The sequence below is a fragment of the Poeciliopsis prolifica genome, unplaced genomic scaffold, assembly GCF_027474105.1.
Source record: "Poeciliopsis prolifica strain line A6 unplaced genomic scaffold, Auburn_PproV2 SCAFFOLD088, whole genome shotgun sequence".
In the NCBI taxonomy this organism is placed as follows: Eukaryota; Metazoa; Chordata; class Actinopteri; order Cyprinodontiformes; family Poeciliidae; genus Poeciliopsis; species Poeciliopsis prolifica.
In genome coordinates, this window is record NW_026562463.1 from 147612 (window position 1) to 167628 (window position 20017).

Here is a 20017-nt window from a genome sequence, read left to right on the forward strand (position 1 = left end):
AGCTTTTTTATGGAATCCATTGTTCCCTCAACCAATAAAATGTTCCCGCTGCCTAATTCTGCACTCCTTTTTTCCCTCTACTCAAAACACTTTACTGTGGCCAGATGTCGTGTGTGCTAACATTGTCAGCCTTTTGTAAAGAGGATGAAGTTGTTTTCTGCTGATGAGTCTCTCATAAAGTTAGAATTTTATTGGATTTTCTCAGCCCATGAGAAAATCCTTACATAAACATGCAAACTGCTGCACATCATTGTACCCCTCTCCATTTAATACTGCAAACTTGGTCGTTTCATGCCTCTTTTCCAGGGATGAAATGGTCATTTGCAATCCAGTAGAGCATCGGGGAGAACAGTTGTTGGTCACTTTCACTAAAAATAATTCCCTAAAGGGTGCTGTTAAAATAGGTTGGTGGTAACATTTCCAAAATACTGGTTAGAAATTTGCTATATGATCATAACAATAGTTTTTTTAAGGTTTGATTCACATTAAAATGTACCTTTTAAATTTTTCTGTTCTCCTTTTAAGGATTTTTTGCAATGAGTTTTAATTAACCATTTAAAAGTATGAAAGGAGAGCTTTGGGGTTTTTTCTCTGCTGGGCTATAGTTTATACTTTCTTGGAAAATGTAAAAAAAAAAAAAAAAGAAGCTCAAAGTTGGGGGTGGTAACACTATCAACATGGTAGATGAACATCTCAAAAGTTAAAAGAAATATCAGAACTACAATTCCCAAACCCCATAAAGTTGCAAACAAGACTCCATAGATGGACAGCAGGATCACAAAGAGGGATTTCAAACCGTGTCTTCCACCGATCATAACAGGCAGCTATCAAATTCTTGATTCAAGTGTTAACATTTTTGCTCTACTGTATTAAATCAAATAGCTGCAGTAATACAACTATTTGAAGTACGTTTTCTGTCATTTTAAGGCTTTTTTAGGTTAGCAATTATATGAGATTGTTTCAACTGAGTTCTATGGAGTGTTTCGTGTCAGTTTTCAGCAGTCATTTGAAATAATTTGCCATCAATATCAAATTTCGTGCCGTTTCTGTACAAAATAAAAGAAACCTTCTTTAAAACCATTTTTAAATGATTTTAAAACTAGTACAACCTACTCAATGAATAGATAGGAATTTGTACGTTTCTGTCTTTTTATGTCTACTAGTGAAGTCGTTTTCACACATGCTGAGAGTGAAGCTTGCAGCTGTGAGAGTAAACACTTGAGCAAACCCCTGGCGTGACCTGGTGAGGATAAGTGGGTCTCCAGCTGTGAAGAAAATACCTAAAATTGTGTAAATACCCCAGATTAGAGAAGCCTCTTACAAGTTAAGTGCTGCCCACTCATCATTGAGAGAGGAAGTTGTTTTCTACACAGCAGGATTTATAATCTTCTCCAAAACAGATTTTCACTGAGAAAAGTGAGAAAAATCCAATTATAAGCGAGTTAATTCTCTCTCGCTTTGCATTTATCCTAAAAGGTTGACGAACTGAAACTCAACTCTGATGCCATCTTCTCCGACTTAAACACTGACTGACTTTTTAGCGGAAACTGTGGAGGAGGCATAAACGACCAGAGAGTGGTGGATATAGACAAATGGCAGTTTTCAATACAGTTAACCATCAAATGAGACACTGTGAAATAACATATCAGGGAAAATCACGGAGGGGATGGAGCATTGTGAGTATGATGGGAACCTGCTTTCCCACAAAGTTTGTTTGTTGGAGCAACTTGCTACCATCTGGGTTTACTTGGCCAAGATTGGCTCTTCTCCTGGTCTGTAATCGCCAAATTAGAACAGCTATTTACATCAAACATCATGAAACTAAACCACTTCTGAAACCTAAGCAGCCTGGGAAAACCAGATATGCGTCCATAGTTCATTTTCAAGCTCACATGTGCAGATCTCCCCCAGGATTTGGGACATTTTCAAATTTTGTTGTATAGATCATCTTTTAGCATGAAGAAAAAAAATCTTCCCACAATTGCTTTAATCTCTCCATAGAGTGTGCATGCTGAAGTCATGAATTTGGCCAGGTTTGCAACCAGGTGCAAGAGTGTTCAGTGTGCTAAGAAATGGCTCAATTTGTTATTAATGGAGCTAAGCGTCCAGAGAAGAGCTGAAGTGTGCAACAGCTGCTCTGGAAAAGGCTGGGAGTCAGTAAAGCACCGAGTGAAATGGAAAGAACTAAACACAGGCACAGTGTGTGACATCACCCACAAATCTGTGTGTTCAGGTTTCTGGAGCTTGAATTTATCCTGTCAGTTTGATGGCTTTGAGGATTTTCATACTTAAATACTAGCAAAATAGAAGGACCATTCAGAAAGACGTGAGCCGTTCAGATTTATAACAAGAAAAACCAAAAGACAGGTGAAAGTCATTCAAACAGAAGACTGCAATTATTGTCTACTGATGAACATAAATAAAGGTGAGGAGGTGACACTGAGTCGACTGACTAGTCAATGCTGAAAAAGGTTCATATTTAGAAGTTTTGAATAAGTAAATGGTTAATTTAAAGGACTGAACAACTCGTATGCTCTTGTTTCTAATCTTTATATGGATTCACATTGACATGAGCTAGTTTCTTTCATGTACAAGATATTCTGAAATAGTTTTCTTTATGCAAAATGCAGACACAAATTTGCTTAGAATACCTTGAAATTAAAATTTTACACTACAATAGAAGAACATACCCTGACTGAACTGTAAGAACACTAATTTGTCATTTTTTAAACCCCTTCCAGAACAAATTCAAACATGTGTTTATTACTAATATCGGAAAAACTTAAGAGGGTAAAACGGTCAATTTTTAATGACCATCCCTGTGGCGTCGGTGCTTATCTTCAGCAACTAACTGATGAGAGGCAGTGCTCTGCTGGAGACCACAGAAGGCAAACTGGGGCAGTTTAGAACAGCCAATAAACATGTAATTGCTTCCATAACTACTTTCCAATTTTATACTTTTGTGGTTTCCATTGTATCACATTCCAGTTTTCTAAGAACAAAACAAATCCATTTGCCAAAGGACATTTTGTCCTGATCATATATCAGCGTACCACCCATTATGGGGATGTTTCGATTTACTTTGGTTTGATCAAAGATGCAGAGACAAAAATCAGAACCATAATCAAGGTGAAAAAAAAGCAGAAAAGGGATGAAAAATCAAGGCAGATGTATAAAATGATGGCACAAAAAAAATAATAAATAAGATAAATAAAAATCACAGCTCCTAATTGACCTCACACCAAGATTTGAACTTCTTACTGAAAAACAACAGTAGCCCCATGCAGCCGAAATGAGATCGACGCAAACTAAAACAATGGCTACTCATTAACAAACATTGCCAATGACAGATGTCAAAACAACCTATGCACGCATTAACTTCTGTAAACAGTTGGCAGCCTAATGTCATTTGTATTTGATTTCAATAATTGTTGATTTCAAAGCAAAAATGGTCGCAAGATGAAACAGTCGGCTGTACAAACAGACAAGGATGCGAACAAAACCAAACCCTTTTGATGAGGACAGAAGATGGCAAATGATTTTAACTGTCATACTTCATAAGTAAGATGCCGTTTATGACATAATGACAAATCATGTGGCGTGAATTCAGGCAAAGTGGATGATTTGATCAAATCAACACATCAGGAGCGAGAAGATATGGGTTGGTTTCTAAGCTAGCCATTTCTAGCTTTTTTAATATCTATGAGGCCCAGTTAGATGAGCTACTTTCACAGACAAACTAGTTTGACTTGAACAAGTAGAAGCCACAGTGTGGGTTCCCCGTGGGTACACCATCTTCATCCCACAGTCCATAAACCCGTCTGTTAGGCGAATTAGTCATTTTAAATTGCCTCTAGATATGGTTGCATACTTGCACGATTGCTGGTAGTGCCTTTCTGTTTTGCCCTGAGATGTAATGGCAACCTGTGTGGAGTGTGCATCCTTTAGGGACGGGTGTTTTCAGGATAAGGCTGGATGAACGAATGGATTCTTACCTTAAAATACGACATCTTGCCTGCAGAATCTGAAGCCTTCTCAGCTGAAAAGGACACAAGCAAGCTTTAAGTTTACAATGAGGTCATGTAATGAGTCAGAGAAAAAAAGTGTGATTATGATTAGTTGTGGTTAGAAAAATAATAATCCAACACCCCTGCATGCAAATGTTGCTGTGAAATATATACATAAAAAAAAAAAAAACATGCAAGGTTAAACATTCAATCTTTTCCAAACTGTTATAAATTGGCTTCGTTCTCTACATAATGATTTGCACAGAGAAATGCTTGCACATTTTTATGGGTCGAAGTGGAAGTTGTTCTCACAAGGGACAACATGGGGATAACATCTTGAAAAATGTAAACAGTGAAGTTGTCAACATTGTTAACTTCAGCAACTTAAGATGAAAACGGCAAATGGAAAACTTGGCCTCATGTTCAGTTTTATAAGTCAATGGCTCCACAGCTCATAATGATAACACTATTAATAATATTGTTATTTTCCATGAAAAGGAACACATTCTCTGTGCTTATGCATCGTTCAGGGGAAAGGTAGAATCAGGTCTCGTATGAGCAACTTGATGAAAACCAGCACCGAGATTATCATCTCCTAATACGAACATGAGGAATCCATTACATTTAACCATCTTCAAACACACTATTAATTTCTTAATTCACCACAATTATATCCATTCTTTCTTTAAATCTGTTTTTATTTTATTTTTTTAACCAAAATAATGGCTTGCCTCTGAAAAACGAAGTGTTTCAAATGAAAGAGGAGAAATCCTCCATGGTCTGATTTATGCTTCCCAGCTCCCCTGCTGTTCGGAGCTTAGCATGAGTTACTTCAAATGAGGAAACATTAAGCATTGCAGAATGGTGACTCCACTCAAACTGCACTCATAGTTTTGACTTGATTCCAGTGTTTTCCTTTTAGATCATCAGTGATTCAAGGCCAAAGCTGGAGGGAGAGGGAGAAAAGAAAACCAAAGCAATGGAAAAACTCCCACTAAGGTTAACAGACGATTCAGTAAGTGTTTGCATCTGTCCTTCAAGATGGCCCTCTAAGAGCTGTGCAGAGATTATTGGATCGACCTTTGACCCGGAGCTGAAAATATAAATAAATCTAAAGCTTGTAAGCTCTGAGAATATATTTAAATCAGCTTTATAAGAACAGGAGAAGAGGGGAAGTCCTTCCTACATTAACAAAAGCCAAAATTAACAGCATTTACAAACTGCGTGCAGTTAAATGGTTTTGTGGTCGCAGTTTAACAAAGTTAAATCTGGGTAAGCAGTTCATAATAAATTGGCTGAATGATCAAGGAAACTCTTCAAGTAAACATGAGACATTGTTAGGCAAAAGCTTCAACCACAATGCCAGCAAGTTTTTTAGCTAAATAAATATACTGATAGCAAAAACCTTAATTCTCTCCTGTCAAACAATTTACCAGCAATGTTTCTGCAATTCCAAGCACACCATAAATATGTCGGTGTTTCAGTCCTAATTAAGAAAAAGATCATCAAAATGTCTGCGTAATGTCAGAAAAACTCAAATGTGTCTTTAATCCTTGGCCGGGTCGGAGGGGCAGCAGCCTAAGCAGAGAAGCCCAGACATCTCTCTCCCCAGGCACTTGGACCAGCTCCTCCAGGGGAATCCCAAGGCCTCCACACACCAGATGTGAAACATAGTTCCTAACATGTGTATTTAATTTCTCAAACAGAACATAAAACTGAAATAACTGCAATAACTCAGGGACTGACTCTGGTTTCATGCTGTAAAGTCTTCAAAATAATAAGAGAGTGGCTTCCTGGTTGCAGGACGCACAAAGTATCGCACCAGCCTCCCTCACCTCTTGATGTGCATAGTCAGTTGTACACAACTTCTAGTTGGTGAAGCTATTGTTGATGAAGGCATCTTTAGAAAACATGTTGATACACATTTTACACAGACCTTGTGTGGATTGTAAGAACTCCAACAACCCATGGTCACAGGTTTCAGTCTGACAACTACATTGTTCGACATCAGAAGGTTAGAAATTGGACAAAATTAGAAAAATAAAGCAATTGAAAGCAACGCGGTGGACTATTAGAAATGAAAGCTGCTAGTGGTCCAATTAAATCACATTTGCACAGCAGCAGAAATTAGAACGTAAAGAATGCAGATCTAAACAAGTGCATCACATAACTGCATATCAGAATCAACAGAAGAACAAACTAGCATAAGCATATTTGCATACACACACAAGCGAAACATTTAGACAGAAGGCTGGAAACTAAATGTCAAGCAATACCCTCTTCTTTCTAATCGCAAAACAAACTCATCATCAGGGATAATAGCTTGCTACGCCCCTCCTGACTGGAAGGTTATTACAATGCCAGCATCAATAAAGTGATCTGACATCAGCAGTGAGTGAGCCCAGTGTTCCTTTCAGACTGACTAATAAGCAACAGTTGAATGAGAAAGCAGCATGTGGAACAATAGAGGATCTGAGTGCAGTGAAAGTCGAGGGTTCATCTTACCCTTAGGCTCCTCCGGGTCATCAGTTTCCAGCAGCCTAACAGAGTGAGAGAAAGGCAGAGATAGATGAGGTTACTCACAAGTGTGATGGAGTACTGGGACTGGATGGCTGTTATTACCAAAGCTTGCTAAGATCTTACAGTAATTTTGCAATCGACTCATTTTAAAACAGTTCAGACAATCTTGGAACTGAATAATTGGAGCCCTCCAGTTCATTTGTCTCACTTGATACGCATTCGACACATTAACACATGCGCTTGTTTCAGCTGCACGCTAGCAGTGATGTAACAGCGTTCCCTGGGTCGCATCTGAAGGGAGCAATTCATCTCTAAGTAATGGCCGTTAAAAATGGATGGGGACAGCAGCTGCCTGGGGAAAGGGAAGCAGGGGGGAGCAATGATGTAACAGGAGGAGGGGTGGAGGATTTTTGCTGGTGACACCAAAGGAGAATCATAGTGGTCATCTGGAAGGGGTCAAAGGTTAAGGAAGGGCAGAAAGTGGCAACATGCAGATCAAAATCAAAACCTTAAGCTCAGGTGTAGAGGTAAATTATCTTGAATCCAAAATATTCCCGTCAATTTAAAATCTTTATTTTATCTAAATGGGATTGGACCAATTAGTCATGACTGCATGACATCATGATGCCTGTCACTTTAGATCAATAAACTTGTGCTATTTGATTATAAGCATGGAGTTAATGTTTGAAAGTGATGCTGGTTAAATTAAATTTTTAATGTGTTTTTTTTGTCTATTATGATCTGCATTTTTGTGCTTAAAACTTTAATATCTGGGCCAGAAAGTTAAGAGAACATTAACACAAAACTCTGACATAATTTAGTTTTCGTTTAAAATATTTAAGTCGCTGCCAATGTTACACATTGACTACAGTTATACTGAAATAGTTATAATTCTTTTTATTTAACCATGTAATTATTTTAGATTTTGTGGAGAAAAGGAGTTTTGGATTGGCAAGCCATCACAAGGCTATGCAATTGTGGATATAACTATACTAGATGTATATAGTGTAAATAAGTGTAAAAGTGAAAGTAATTGGTAAGTAACAGTATTCAGTCTGACAACATATCTGCCCTTGAACAGCTATTAAAGATCTTGCCAAAAGTAATTAAAAATAAATAAATCACCACTTTTTTTTTTTTTTTTGCCAGAAGATGATTTAGACAAAAAAAAGAAAAAGAAAACAAAAATTTACTTAGGCCCTTATTTTAGGAAGATGACGTTATGATTTGGTTGCTCTAATGTAACACTCCTTTGCAACCGCAGGGCAAGGTGACATTGGTCGAGTCGACATCAGCTCTGGAGGAGATACATGCATCAGTCGTCTGCTGCCAAGATAAGCGGCGGAGAAAGAATGGTTTGCTCAGCAAATAAGAGAAGGCAGGAAGAGAAGACCGTGATGCAGAGGAAAGTCAAGAGAGATTTACACTACAGCTGCTCCTTGAGGTGAATTTCTTCTTGCTCCAGTGAATTATGTCATACATCCACTGTTAGATTACAAAGGAAAACACAGAGCACACAGTGCATCCTACATGCACATCCATGTAGGATGCTGCACATCAAGCACTAAAAAAAGCTAATTTTTATGCATTGCATAAAAATTTAAAAATAAAAAACCTGTAGAAGATTGCAATTTCCAACAACAGAATCCATTTTATTACATTCTCACTAAGGCATGTTCATCCTGCTGTGTAGTTGGCTTACTTAATTTGCTGTTAAACTTAGAATGTTTACAGATTTTGCTTAACATAATTAAGCTAGAGCTACACAATATAATGAATTGCATTCGTCACTGCAACATCAATTTGCAATATCATAACTGAAGTGGGCTGAGTGCAATATTTTTCAGATATTTTGCATTCACAATCTGAATGTCAATGATGTAGTCAGCCAGCTGGATGGACTTCAAACCGACCAAATCGGGTGCATATTTCTAGCAAGTGAGATACTAAAGTTCACAGTGAGTTTTACAAACAATATGCAATGGTAAAAAAGAAAAGTAGCAAAAACAAAAAAAATAATTCTAATTAATATTTTACTCCAATGGTTTTGTAAAACTTTTTTCTGATTCGGTAATTAAATCAGGTAATGGAGTAATAAAGAAGTTTGGAAAAAATGTAACTGCAGACTTAACATAGATTTTGGAATGGCAACCATCCGGTCTGACAGTCAGAGTGAGGAAGGGCTGTTTGGCTCAGATAGACGTCATGAGAGACGTCTTTCTTTATCACTGAAACCACTCAGTTTCCTTTATACTAACACTTTAACAAACATGTCGTCAATGAGGACCTTAAACAAAGATCATAAAAGTTCAAAATTTTTCTTTTCTAGAATAAAATTACACAGATTTTATTTTAGGACAAATTTGAAATAACCTAGAGAATCACAATTTCTAACTAAATCAATAACAGATGTTTTTTTTTTTTGTTGTTGTTGTTAGCTGACAATAAAAACAAATTGTTGATTTTCTCTTTGTTTGATATAAACTCAAATCATCCTTCTCCTTTCCTGCTCCCTCTGGCAGTTTCTATAGTTACAGACAAGTTGAGATATGTGCAAGCAGCACAATCCAGTGCTTGATCACAGCTCAAACATCCCTGGTCCTAGGACTGGACATGCTCTTCCTAACATGTGCACATGTACAAACCCCAGAGGAACATTCCAGGTGAGCAATGAGCAAACTTTAAGTCTTCCAACTAATCCTGATAATGTGGGTTAGTTTTTAACCCCCCAGTTTCCATCACCATATATCAAGTGAGTCAAATCTAGCAGTACTGGGAAAAAAGGCTAATTAAAAGTGCTTGCTCTGCTTTGCACACATCACCATTTTTGGAAGAGCTTCTCTTTGTGTTTACTTCAAACAGTACACAGCACTAAGTGTTCCCTTAATGGGTCAAGCTGTCTCCTCAGTGCTGTGAAAACAGAAAACTGCTTTATAGGAAGGCTGCCTTCACTTTGCTCGGAGATGCCGCAGAAGGAAGCCATAACGCTTAACCATATAACAGTTTAAGCAGATGCACATGCAAGTCGGCTCCAGCTAAGAGCTGAGTTTTCCACACTGACGTTTAAATGAAGCACTTGTTGCAGTGTGTTTTGTAGCGGCTCTGCCTCCAAAATGACTCTGCCAACCGCAGCGCTGCGTACTGTGGCTCTCGTAAACTTTATGTCTTGCTGACTGCCCTGCTCAAACATCCAGCAAAACAGATTTGTGTTGTTCTGCACTCACCTGAAGCTAGAAGGCGCCTGAACGGAGGGCGCAACCTCTGACTCCGTCTCCGTTTTAAGGTCAGTGTTTGCGTTTAACTCGTGGGTGGCCTCATCACCGGAGTCTGCCACTTTAGTTCTCATTCCCCTCCTGGAGTATGTTGGCTCTGACCCATTATCCTCATGTTTTTCTCTCTCCTTTGTTTCCGAGGATGCTGTTTCGGGTGTCTCACCAATTTTACGGTCCCTTCGGACATATTTAGAGGTGAAATCCTCTGTGTTGCCGTAGCGCTCTGCCAACTCCCTCCTCCTTTCTGCTTTGTAGCGAGCGATGCGCTCAGCCTTCGTCTCTGGGGTCGAACTCTGCAAGGTGTCTATTGCATCCATTAGGCAGTTCAGATCTGTCTGAGCGATGAGTTTCTAGGCGAGTGGTTCAACTGATCTGGTTTTTAGCTTTCAGTGGACGCTCCTTGGAAGCCAAGCGGTCACTCCAAAACCATGACAATGCTGCAAACAGAAAAGGAAAGTCATATTAGTTCATGATTGATAAAACAGTTGTAGCAACTTGACTCTTGCACCATAAAAAGGCCGTGTGCAAGTTCCCAATTTATGAAAATAGCATCAAGATTCTCGTTTAAACATTTATTCCACTAACTCACGGAGAGTGGGAGTGGAAAAGAGGGAGAGGAGGTGAAAGAGGATTGAGAAACACATAAAAATAACCTTATAAGCTCATTTTATTGCTTGCTTGATTTGGGATTTGCACCAGCGCTAATCACCTACCTTGCAATGACTCAACATTTAAAACAAAAGCAAAGCCAGAGAAATCCAGCACGAGTATAAAAGTGTTTTTAACTCATGTTTTATGCCTCAAAAGTGCAAATTATTTTGGGTAAACATATTTATTATGCCTTTCCAGCCACAGATGTAATTATTGCATTTTATTGGGATTTTGTGTGATATACAAACTGTGAAGAAGGAAAATGATTCAGCCCAGATTTGCACACAGCAAAAACACAAAATCTCAACAAATATTCTTAGTACAGTTTCTAGTACAAATATCTGAGTGCACATAAAATAAGGCAAGACTTAAAATTAATTTTTAAAGCAGGATATGGGAGCTAATTTCAAGTCAATAATCTCTTATTAATTTTTAAAGAACCGCTGGCGAATTTTTTTTTGCCCGTATAATGAGACATTTTCCCCCTGTTCAAAGCTCCTGGAAACTATTGTAAACAGCATCAACAGAAACTATTGTAAACAGCTGTGATAACTTGCTTTAGCAAATCAGCAGGCCCCTACATGCCTGAAATGTAGGAGCCAATTTCAAGCTGTCAGATGTCAAGTCAAATTTAAGTTAGTGCTTTTTTTAACAACTGAAGGTAAGTTGATTATGCTATAAAATGGAACTATGTGCCTGGAAAATACATACTGGTAATACCAGCTCTTTGATGCTTTAATAATCTGGTTTGTCTGGTGAGGAGGAACAGCCATTTCTTGACAACTCTGCAATTGATTTATATCCCAACACATCTTTACAATTCTCCAAAAGCTTACCCTGCACCTGTTTCTTCAATATTGTTCTGTACCAAGGCTCTGAACCCTTCATAATAAACTAAATAATTTAATGTGAGAGCTGTTAGGCTACTTGTGACGGCAGCTTGCAGGAACAGATTTAATGCAGGACCAATTAGAGTAAAAGAGGCAGAAAAGAAATGCAGGATGAGCTTCTAAGAGTTACCTTGTAGAAAAAATTTAAAATAATGTGTTCTTTTTGTTTCCCGTCATATTAGCATGCTACTTTGTGTTGGTCTGTTGCATAAAGTACCGGTTAAGGGCAATAAAGTTTGTGGTTGTAATAGATTTTAAACAATACTAATACTTTTGCAAGGAACTTTTAATGGAAGGAATGATAGTGGAGTTGGATTTGCTTCCACCAGTTGCAATTATTAGATTTGCTAAATTTCCCTTTCTCAACATTTTAGCAGTAAAAACATCAAATAAATCAAGTGCCTTCTGAAAATTAATACCTTACAGTAAAAAGCAAGAAAAATCACAAGGTTGAGCTGAAGTCACTCTGTTCCATTGAGTAATCTCAAGGCAGAAAACCACAAGTTGGATGGATGTAGAGGCCTGAAAACGACAGACGCATAAATACATGCCAGCTGACAACAGCAATAATGATTATGTGCAGTTTCTGACCACTCCACACATCAAGCACAGGGGCTTTTCCACAGACATTTCTCACAGCTAAAGCATGCCTATGATGTCTAAGAACAGTAAAGGGGAAACGAGCGAGAAAGAGAGGTACAGTTACACACCAGAGACTCAGATTTAATGAACCCCCAGGTCTCCCTCAAATTACAGGGCCTGACCTAACTCAATGTATAACTTCTCACATTTATAGGATATGGGAAAACATAATTCAGATTGCTGAGCCTGGATAGTGTTAGTAATGAGGAGACTCAAAGTGAAAGAAGGACGGTAAAAAGGAAAGAATGAGGGGATAAACGAGCTGACTCAAATAGTCTATTCTGCACTGCTGACAAGCTTGAACAGACCTGGAGTTTATCCTTTATGACTCTTTCTGGTCTATAAATACTGACCCATAACCATAATTTTGGCCCCATTAAAATAAAAATGCTGTAATGAAATACTGAAGTGAATTGTTAAAGCCATTTAAACAGCTGACTAAAGCCTGAGAACCTCTCTTCTCCTCTCGACATTTGAATAAAGAGATTTTCAAAATGCAGGCTATTGTTTGAGAGATCAGTTCATTTCAAAGAGCACATTTAAAATATCTGTGAAGAAAATGCAGCTTGGGAAGCTCAGGTACCTAAGTGAAATGCTGCCTAACATGCTATTCGCTGGCATTTGCAAAGCAACCAATCCTGCAGCATCGTTCATTTTCTTGGCACTGATTGGTTGATACCCCCAGGAGAGGAGATAAGAAAGACCTTTAATGTTGGCTTCTGCTGGAGTGCCAAGATGATTCCCACTGTGCATATTAATGCATATTGTAGTAAATTAAACCAGGCAGTTACAAGACAATTATAAATGCCAAATTGAATAAATTCAATTTAACAATATACACTATTTTATATAGTATAGGATTATTAGATCAAATTCACAAATTACACATCTTTTGGTGGCTTTGATTTTTCATTTACCAAAATTTACAATCCTGCTCACATTTCTTACATCATGGACCATCAACTGCAGTTCTCTATAGGCCCACACTTAAAAAAAAACAAACAGATAAAACTGCTTCACATTGAGATTCTTCATTATATTCAAATTTCCTTTCTGCAGACCATTTCAATCTTTGGATGCCAAACAAGTGCAAATTTATGTACAAAATAGCCTTTAGCAAAAGTCTAATGTTTGTACCTGAAGATTTCAGGTAATAAGACACTAAAACTGCAAAAGTAAGAAACATTGAAGAGATGAAATTATCATATCTCAACTTAAAACTATGGCCTCATGGGGAAAAAAAGTCATATAAACTCAAGAAATTAATCAACCTTCCTCTAAAAATGGTAATATTGACAAACCTGGACTGGACAAAAAAAAAAAAAGAAAGAAGGAAGAAAAAGTTTCAAAAGGAACAAAAACAACAACTATTTGAAAGCTGAATTCTGTAAAAGTTTGTGTAATTTGGCACTTCTTCACAACAAAGTATGCCAGAATGCATTTTTTTTTTCTGTTTTCCAGTTGTTTTTCTTTAGTTTTATAATTAATCCTAAATCTTACAAAAACCTTTAATGTTCACAGAGACTCTGAGAAAGAAAGACCTCACAACAAACTGGACAAGCAAAGCAGGAATCATGCCAACAAACTCCTTTATAAAACAACACGATAAAGTCACAGCACCAAGCTGTTGCTCACTTCAAAACAAAACCAATGGACTGCCTTATGAAGGCAAGAGCTCCCGAGTTTGGATGATGGTTTCAGGACACTTACATAATCACCTAGGCGTCTACCTATAAAAGGAGTGCTACACAGTCTGCTGAAGTTTGGCCATTTAGACCCAGCACATTTAGGGTGCTTTGTTTGGAAGCTGCCATAGTTATTTTAAGAAACAAAGAGGGGACTAAAAACATGGTGAGTCATATCTTACTTATTTCAGCCGATGTGGATGTATGTAGAATATATGGTTTGTTAGGAAATAAACAGCAAAGAAACAATGCATGGTGTTTTGGTGCTGAAATTATGTATTCAAGGTTATATATTCAGAAATACAGCAAAGTTACTTCCAGATAAGCAAACACATTTGGCCAGTGAGTTCCTGTCACTGTCAATATCAGTTACTTGCCAATTTATGTGGTCATATTTATTTCTGCGAATAAACCTCCAGTCCCCGGTCAGCTGGGTGATTCTGTTGCTACACAGGGAGTTGTCACAGAGGAGGAGCTTTCTCAACAAAGGCCAAATGTCACCTTCTGACTATAGCAAAAACATTTCACCACAGGAGATTGTTTGATAAAGGAAGTTGCTCATGAACATGGCAATACAAAAAGAAAATATCGAGAGAACAGACAGGCAGAGGCAGTAAGAAATCCTGTTTTAACAGGTAGATAAAGGTCTGAATTTCCTCTTTTAATAAACCAATCTGAATTTTAAACATCCTCCCACTCACAAAAAGTAATTACAAGCAGGCAATTGCATAATGACAGCTAATACCAATAGCAACTGATCATAATAGCAGAAGTTACAACACTGCTAAATAAAACCTACAGGATGAAGATTCAATATAGGGTTTGCATTCTTATGTTGAGGTAGAATGTTCATACACTTATTTGTGGACAAAATTATTATTCTTTAATTATATTGTTCAACATTAGTCAGCATAAATTATGCAGCTGCTGCTAATAATGTCTTGACTATTGAATGCAGCAGAGCAGAACTCGAAAGGAGGAAGAAGTTGGTGTAAAAAATATTTATGCAATCCGGCAGTTTAAAAGAAAGTATGAAGATTGAGGCATAAGCACTAAATACCAAAATATTAAATAACAAATCTAAGGAGTCCAAAGTTTCTTATTTTGCTTTTCACTTGTGGGAAAAAATGCTTGACAAATTAATACATGGAAACTTAACAGCTAAAATGAAAAAAATCTTCTACACCAAATAATGGCAGATAACATAAAAACCTGCTGCTCAAGATTAGCACTTCATAGTTCCTCATGTCCCCCATTTTAGGAATATTACAGGAGGAAAATAAATACTTGAAACACTAGATGCATTTAAGTGAATCAGAATATAATTAAAAATATTTAATTTAAGAATTTGGCTCAGAAAATGAAACTATGTTATATACATTCATTACAAACCATGTTATATTTCAAAAACAATGACATGATTGTAGCTTACAGCTAAAAAAAGCCAAGAATAAGACAAACAATTTTTGAAGGTCCTAATCAAAACTGAAATCAATGTCTCCGTCTGACTGAGAAACCTTTACACCAGACCATTCTGTGCTTTTCCAACGTTCCTCCAGACACTGGGACATTGATTTCCAATTGAAACAGAGTTCACTATATTGTGAAAAGAGGACTTCAGACCACCAAGCTGCTTCCTTTTTCTACATAGCCCAGATACGAGAACTTCTCGCTTTGACTTTGGTTACAAATGTGCAGTAATCAAGTAACAAGTGAACCATTTCTTTTCTAACTGTTTTCCTTCCACCTAACTTTCCTTTAATAAGTTTGGATTCAGCATTCTAAATAGTGAACATTTTAGCAATAGCTTGTTGTGGCTTATCCTCTAGCAAATCAGTGGTGTTCCACATCATAGTCTTGCATTTCTACATTAAACATGATTTATTTGATCCTACACTATAATTTTTGGAGAACATTTTGGGTTTTAATTGGCTTCAATTATTATTATTAAAAAAAGGTTGAAATATAAAACCATGAGTTTAATTAGATTAAATGTGAGCTTCCCTTTATGAGTAGCTATTGATGGGTGTTTCTTACCTAAAAAGGACAAAAACATTTATATTTCAGATTAAGAAAAAGACCAGGCAGAAACCCGCCTGAAAGCGAACGCTGACCTGTTGCCTGACAAACTGTTTTTCCTGCAGTAATCGCATGTTCACACAAGAATGACAAAACAGGAATGCAGCCACAGCCCCTCTCAGGAACAGTCAATTTACATCGAAAAGGCTGCATGTCTCCAATGTAACACAATTAAAGGAAATCCTCTTTATTTTACAAAGTGAGTAACCCGAAGACTGGAAATAAAGAGGCAAACCTTTTGTTTTTAACTACAGTCATTTTTAATGACAACGACAAAGTATGTCATCTTATAATAACGCCATTTAAATTAATCAAAATGTACTTCCACTGATTGGGTCTTGCTTTACCAGTGTTTTCTTTTTTTTACTATTTCTTTTTTTCCTTTTGCAACTTAAAACCTTGAAATGACATTTAAGAGATTTACCCCAGAAACTGTAAACATTTCGACATATTCTTGGTTCAAAACGCACAAAACTGCATAACGCTCAAACACCTGAAATGGATTTTGAAGGTTTATTATTGCTTTGTATGTTTACAACATGCTGGCACTGGAATCCACCTAAAGTTACCACAGACATCAGAGACCTATTAAGACACTGTTCTGCAGCCCTGGACAAAACAAGAGGAAACTGTGTAAAAGAAGGCCAGCAGCTGACCCACTTTCCTCCAGAGGGAAGAAGGTGGAGAGTGGAAACTTTGCTTCACTGAGAAAACCAGGTTTTTGTACAGCACAATAAAAAATAAACACATACTTAGGTGTGTGTATAAGATGATGCACACACACACACAAAACACTAAGACCTTTTTGAACTTCTGCAAAGTTAAAAAAGAAACACTGAGGAGTTAAATTAAGAAGGTCTGGTTGACTTGGAGAAAGTTTTCTGATATGCTTTTGATTTCTGCAGTGTATTTAACACAAGTCAGCATGATTTGTTTTATCAATAACTACCTGACAGACAGCAGTTTGAGAGACTGAACGGTCAGCAGGAGAGGAGCACCTCCAACTTCTAGCACAAGTCAAATCACTGTCATCTGCAAAAACACTCTGCTGACTCGGCATTTGTTGGGTGAATCAGAGGTGGACGAGAAGCGTAGGTGGACGTAGCATGGTGTGGAAACAATCATCCATCCATTTTTTAACACCCTTGGTCAGGGGCGAGAGGTGGGGTCACCTTGGACAGGTCGCCAGTTTGTCGCAGGGCAACATAGAGACACGCACACTCACATCTAGGAAGAATTTAGACATATTAACCTAACAGTGCGTGGGAGGAAGCCGGAGCACATGGAGAGAACTTGTGTAAGCACAGGGAGAACCCGGGCCAGGAATCGAACTCAGGACCTTCTTGCTGCAAGGCAACAGTTCAAACAACTCTGCCACTGTGCAACCCCTTTGGAAACAATAAATGTGAACAAAACAAGAAATTGATTGTTGATTGAAAGAGAAACAGGACTTGAACTTTATATCCTTCAGTGTTTGAAGAAAAATTCTGTATATTTGCTGTATGTAGAATCTATATAATATGTAGGTTTTATAGCTACTAGCATCTATAAAACCTCTATGAAGAACCTTAGTCAATATGAGTTATGACAATATTTAATTTCCCTTTAAAATAAAATAAAATAAAGTATTTTTGAATTGAATGTTCCACCAATAACTCTAACCTTATGAGCGCATATTAAGCTCTCGCTTCAATAAATTAAAATGACACAAACAAGACATAAGAAAAGGAGAGAGGGAAAACAAGTCATCAGTTTTTAAGCCCCCCTTATGTAGCAATCAGCCCATACAGAGTGGCCAACATGTTTCTCATTAAAAACTAATCTTTATACACTAAAAGCGGTTTAGGCACACTGCCTCCAACAACTGGTGGAACAAAGTTTTAATTGAAATTTCAAAGGCTTACAACACTCCGTAGAAAGAAAAGGGCTTCCATTAATAGAAAGGTTGGAAGTATGATACTGACAGGAGGGCGTTTGTCTTCGACAGCACAAGTTCTTCTTTCACAATACCGGACTCCACTCGACCTTTCAGCCGTAACCACAAGGAGGAAAGAGGGAGAGACGTGGATTAGGTGGCAAAGGAAAGAAAAGCAGCAAAAGGAGGAAGAGAAGCCTAGCTGGAGAAGCGGATACAGAAAGCACAAGAGGAAACACTGGAAGTTGTAAATGTGTTCATCAGGAGGATGAAGAGAACTGCAAAGGTCAAAGAAGTGAGAATGAGGGAAGGAGATAAAAATTTAGAACAGAACAGGTTTTTGTTGAGTGTGTGTTTCCAGGATGGCAAAGACATCTAGGCAAGTTTTAAGGAGGAGCAAGGGGTAAAGGATGGAGTTAAAAACAGGGCCTGAGAGTAATCCTTCCCTCCATCCCTCCCTCCCTCTCCCTCTTCTCTGCCTTAGGAAGACACAAACTCCCCTAAATCCCTTTTACCAGAAGTCCTGCTGACTGTATCCAGTCACCCGAAAGGCAGTTGACATAATAACCCCCCGGAGGCACTCATGCTCGTTTTCAGCTTTGCCTTAGTAAGTGACACTGTAAAGACCAACTGACCTGGTCAGGTCTGAGCCGTCCCTGTCACCACAGAGACAAAGAACGCTGCCTAACCTTCTGTAACGGTTCAGTACTAAACACACCAGAGCAGCATGTGTGTGTGTTTTCCCCCTCTATTTACAGGCTGGCTCTTTGTCCCAGTCTTCCGGCTTTCCATTTGCTGCTTTCACAGGAACCATTAAATGTGACGTAAAGGAAAGCAAGCACGCACACACACACACAATCCCATGCAAACTGACAGACATCTAGCAAGAACATCACAGAAAACAGACCATTCGGCATACACACAACAAGACTGCAATCAGTGAAGCCTGAGAGAAGAGAAGGAAGGGTGGGGTTTATAGTGCTGTATCTAGCCAGTCGATCATATGCTTGCACACACACGTTTGTACAGCAGACATGGTGAAGTCTTTCAGATATTTCATGCAAGCCAGAAAGAAAGAAAGATCCAGATAGTTTTTTGGGAAGACATATGTTGTGGAAGAGCTACATTTGTAGCTCTTATCATTCAACCCACATCTTATTTAGTTCTGTATGTTTGTGTAGAAGCAGCTCCACCCCTTCAGACTTCATTTGCATTTGTTTTGCTTACTCTTGACAGAAAAAGCACAAATGGACAATGGCTTTTCACAGGTTACTTTATAAAGGCAATAATCGATTGTTTGTTCTCTAATCTATTCATTTTCGTGCAAACGTTCTGTTTCCCTTCCAGTTTCCCAATGACATTTTATGTGCTTGTTCGACATTGCTGTGCAAGGACTTAGATTCAAAGTCAAACAAATGAATTTTGACAAGCTGAAATAAAAACTCTCATTGGCCAGAAAGTGAATGACAACAACCCATTTTCCAATTAAAGTTAATGTGGCCAACCATTACCACACTTCTGACAATAACTCTGGGTGAGTATATATACATGAACCGTATTTCTGGCTGCTGCAGAGTTCACTGCTGAGCAACAACAGAGCTGTCATCCCAAAGAAACCATAATGAGATTTTTCCTCACCCCAAAAACGTTTCAATGTGGACTATATTCCTAGAATATTTCTGTCTGCAAAGTAAGAGCAAGGAAAAAGCTGGATGTAGAAAAGCAAGCGATACGAGGAGGGGTGAGAATCGTTGGGGTGAAATGTGTCTTCCAGAGAATCCTGCTGGTGGGGTTTCTCCCTCCTGGCTCTCTGGTGTCCACTGAGTAGAGCAGACACCATCTGGCCAGCTGGAATGTAACTGAGGAGGGGGCTGGAAGAGTTAAAGGATCTACTGTCTTACTGGGGGTGTAGGGAGGTAGCACAGAGATAGAGCATTAGCTGTAGACGTATTAACCATTTCATGACATACACTTTAAACTAATTAAGGCCTACACAATTGGGTTTAAACCTCACACATCTACAAAACAAGTTGTTTCTATGTTTAATACATAAGTCTTATGCATTTAATGTTTACATGGCTGGTATAAATGTTAAATGCATACATTTCCCTCAATGGAGTTGAACAGTTAATATTTCTCTCCCTCATGTCAGCAAAGACAAATATTCATCCCCAAACTTAAAAACAAATGTCTATCATATTCGTGCAACACTGTCTTAAAACAGTTTGCAAGAAAAACAAAACAAAACAAAAAACTACTTATTTGTAAAGCAGCAGAATGCAGGCTAGCCTAAAGAGAAAAAAAAGCTTGTAAAACTCCCAGTGTTATGTTAAAAAAATCAGAATCACCAAAAGAT

General features: G+C 38.0%; 1 protein-coding gene across 1 annotated transcript in view; it reads right to left on the reverse strand.

Moving 5' to 3' along the window:
• The window catches only part of LOC129353337 (supervillin-like), a 49156-nt gene that overhangs the window by 24356 nt on the left and 4783 nt on the right, over nucleotides 1-20017 (reverse strand). The window contains exons 2-4 of the mRNA XM_055022617.1: nucleotides 9752-10236; nucleotides 6513-6547; nucleotides 3996-4039 (exon numbers count right to left, since the gene is read on the reverse strand). Coding sequence (XP_054878592.1) covers nucleotides 3996-4039; nucleotides 6513-6547; nucleotides 9752-10116 — 444 coding nt within the window. The 5' untranslated portion in view covers nucleotides 10117-10236. The remainder of the gene's footprint in view (nucleotides 1-3995; nucleotides 4040-6512; nucleotides 6548-9751; nucleotides 10237-20017) is intronic.